Here is a 482-nt window from a genome sequence, read left to right as displayed (position 1 = left end):
GCGGCTACCGAGAGCTGATGGTGAAGCTGACGGAGGGACAGTACGTGCTGTGCCGCTGGACCGACGGGCTCTACTACCTCGGGAAGATCAAAAGGGTAGGGTGGGCACCCAGAAAGGTTGGGTTGGCACCCAGAAGGGATGGTGGGCACCCAGAAGGGTAGGGTGGGCACCCAAAATCTAGTTAGTGCCTTTCCCCGGGTCGGCTTGCAGCTGGGAGAGGTGCTGGCCTGGGCTGCACCATGTCTTTGGCCAACATTTTGGGTTGGTGTCCTGCCCCTGGGTATCACACCCCAAACCTGACACCCCGCAGCCCCAAGGTGTAGGGTTGGTTCCCAGGGAGAAGGGGGGAGTGCTGGGAGCAGGTTGCTGACCCCCGGGGGTTCCTCCTGCTCTGTCCCCGCAGGTGAGCGGCTCCAAGCAGAGCTGCCTCGTCACCTTTGAGGACAACTCCAAGTACTGGGTCCTCTGGAAGGACATCCAGC

The 482-nt window shown here is 61.8% G+C and overlaps 1 protein-coding gene across 1 annotated transcript; it reads left to right on the top strand.

Moving 5' to 3' along the window:
* Positions 1-3: 3 nt before the first annotated feature.
* Positions 4-478, top strand: LOC104461189 (PHD finger protein 19-like; the record flags this gene model as incomplete). Its single annotated transcript, XM_010072674.1, has 2 exons — positions 4-95; positions 404-478. Coding segments are annotated over 2 exons (167 nt in total), but the record flags the coding sequence as incomplete, so codon positions are not given.
* Between the last annotated feature and the right edge of the window lie 4 nt (positions 479-482).

The sequence above is a fragment of the Pterocles gutturalis genome, unplaced genomic scaffold (assembly GCF_000699245.1).
Source record: "Pterocles gutturalis isolate BGI_N339 unplaced genomic scaffold, ASM69924v1 scaffold24282, whole genome shotgun sequence".
NCBI lineage: Eukaryota > Metazoa > Chordata > Aves > Pterocliformes > Pteroclidae > Pterocles > Pterocles gutturalis.
Note: the sequence above shows the minus strand (reverse complement) of the source record. Positions and strands in the feature narration are given on the sequence as shown.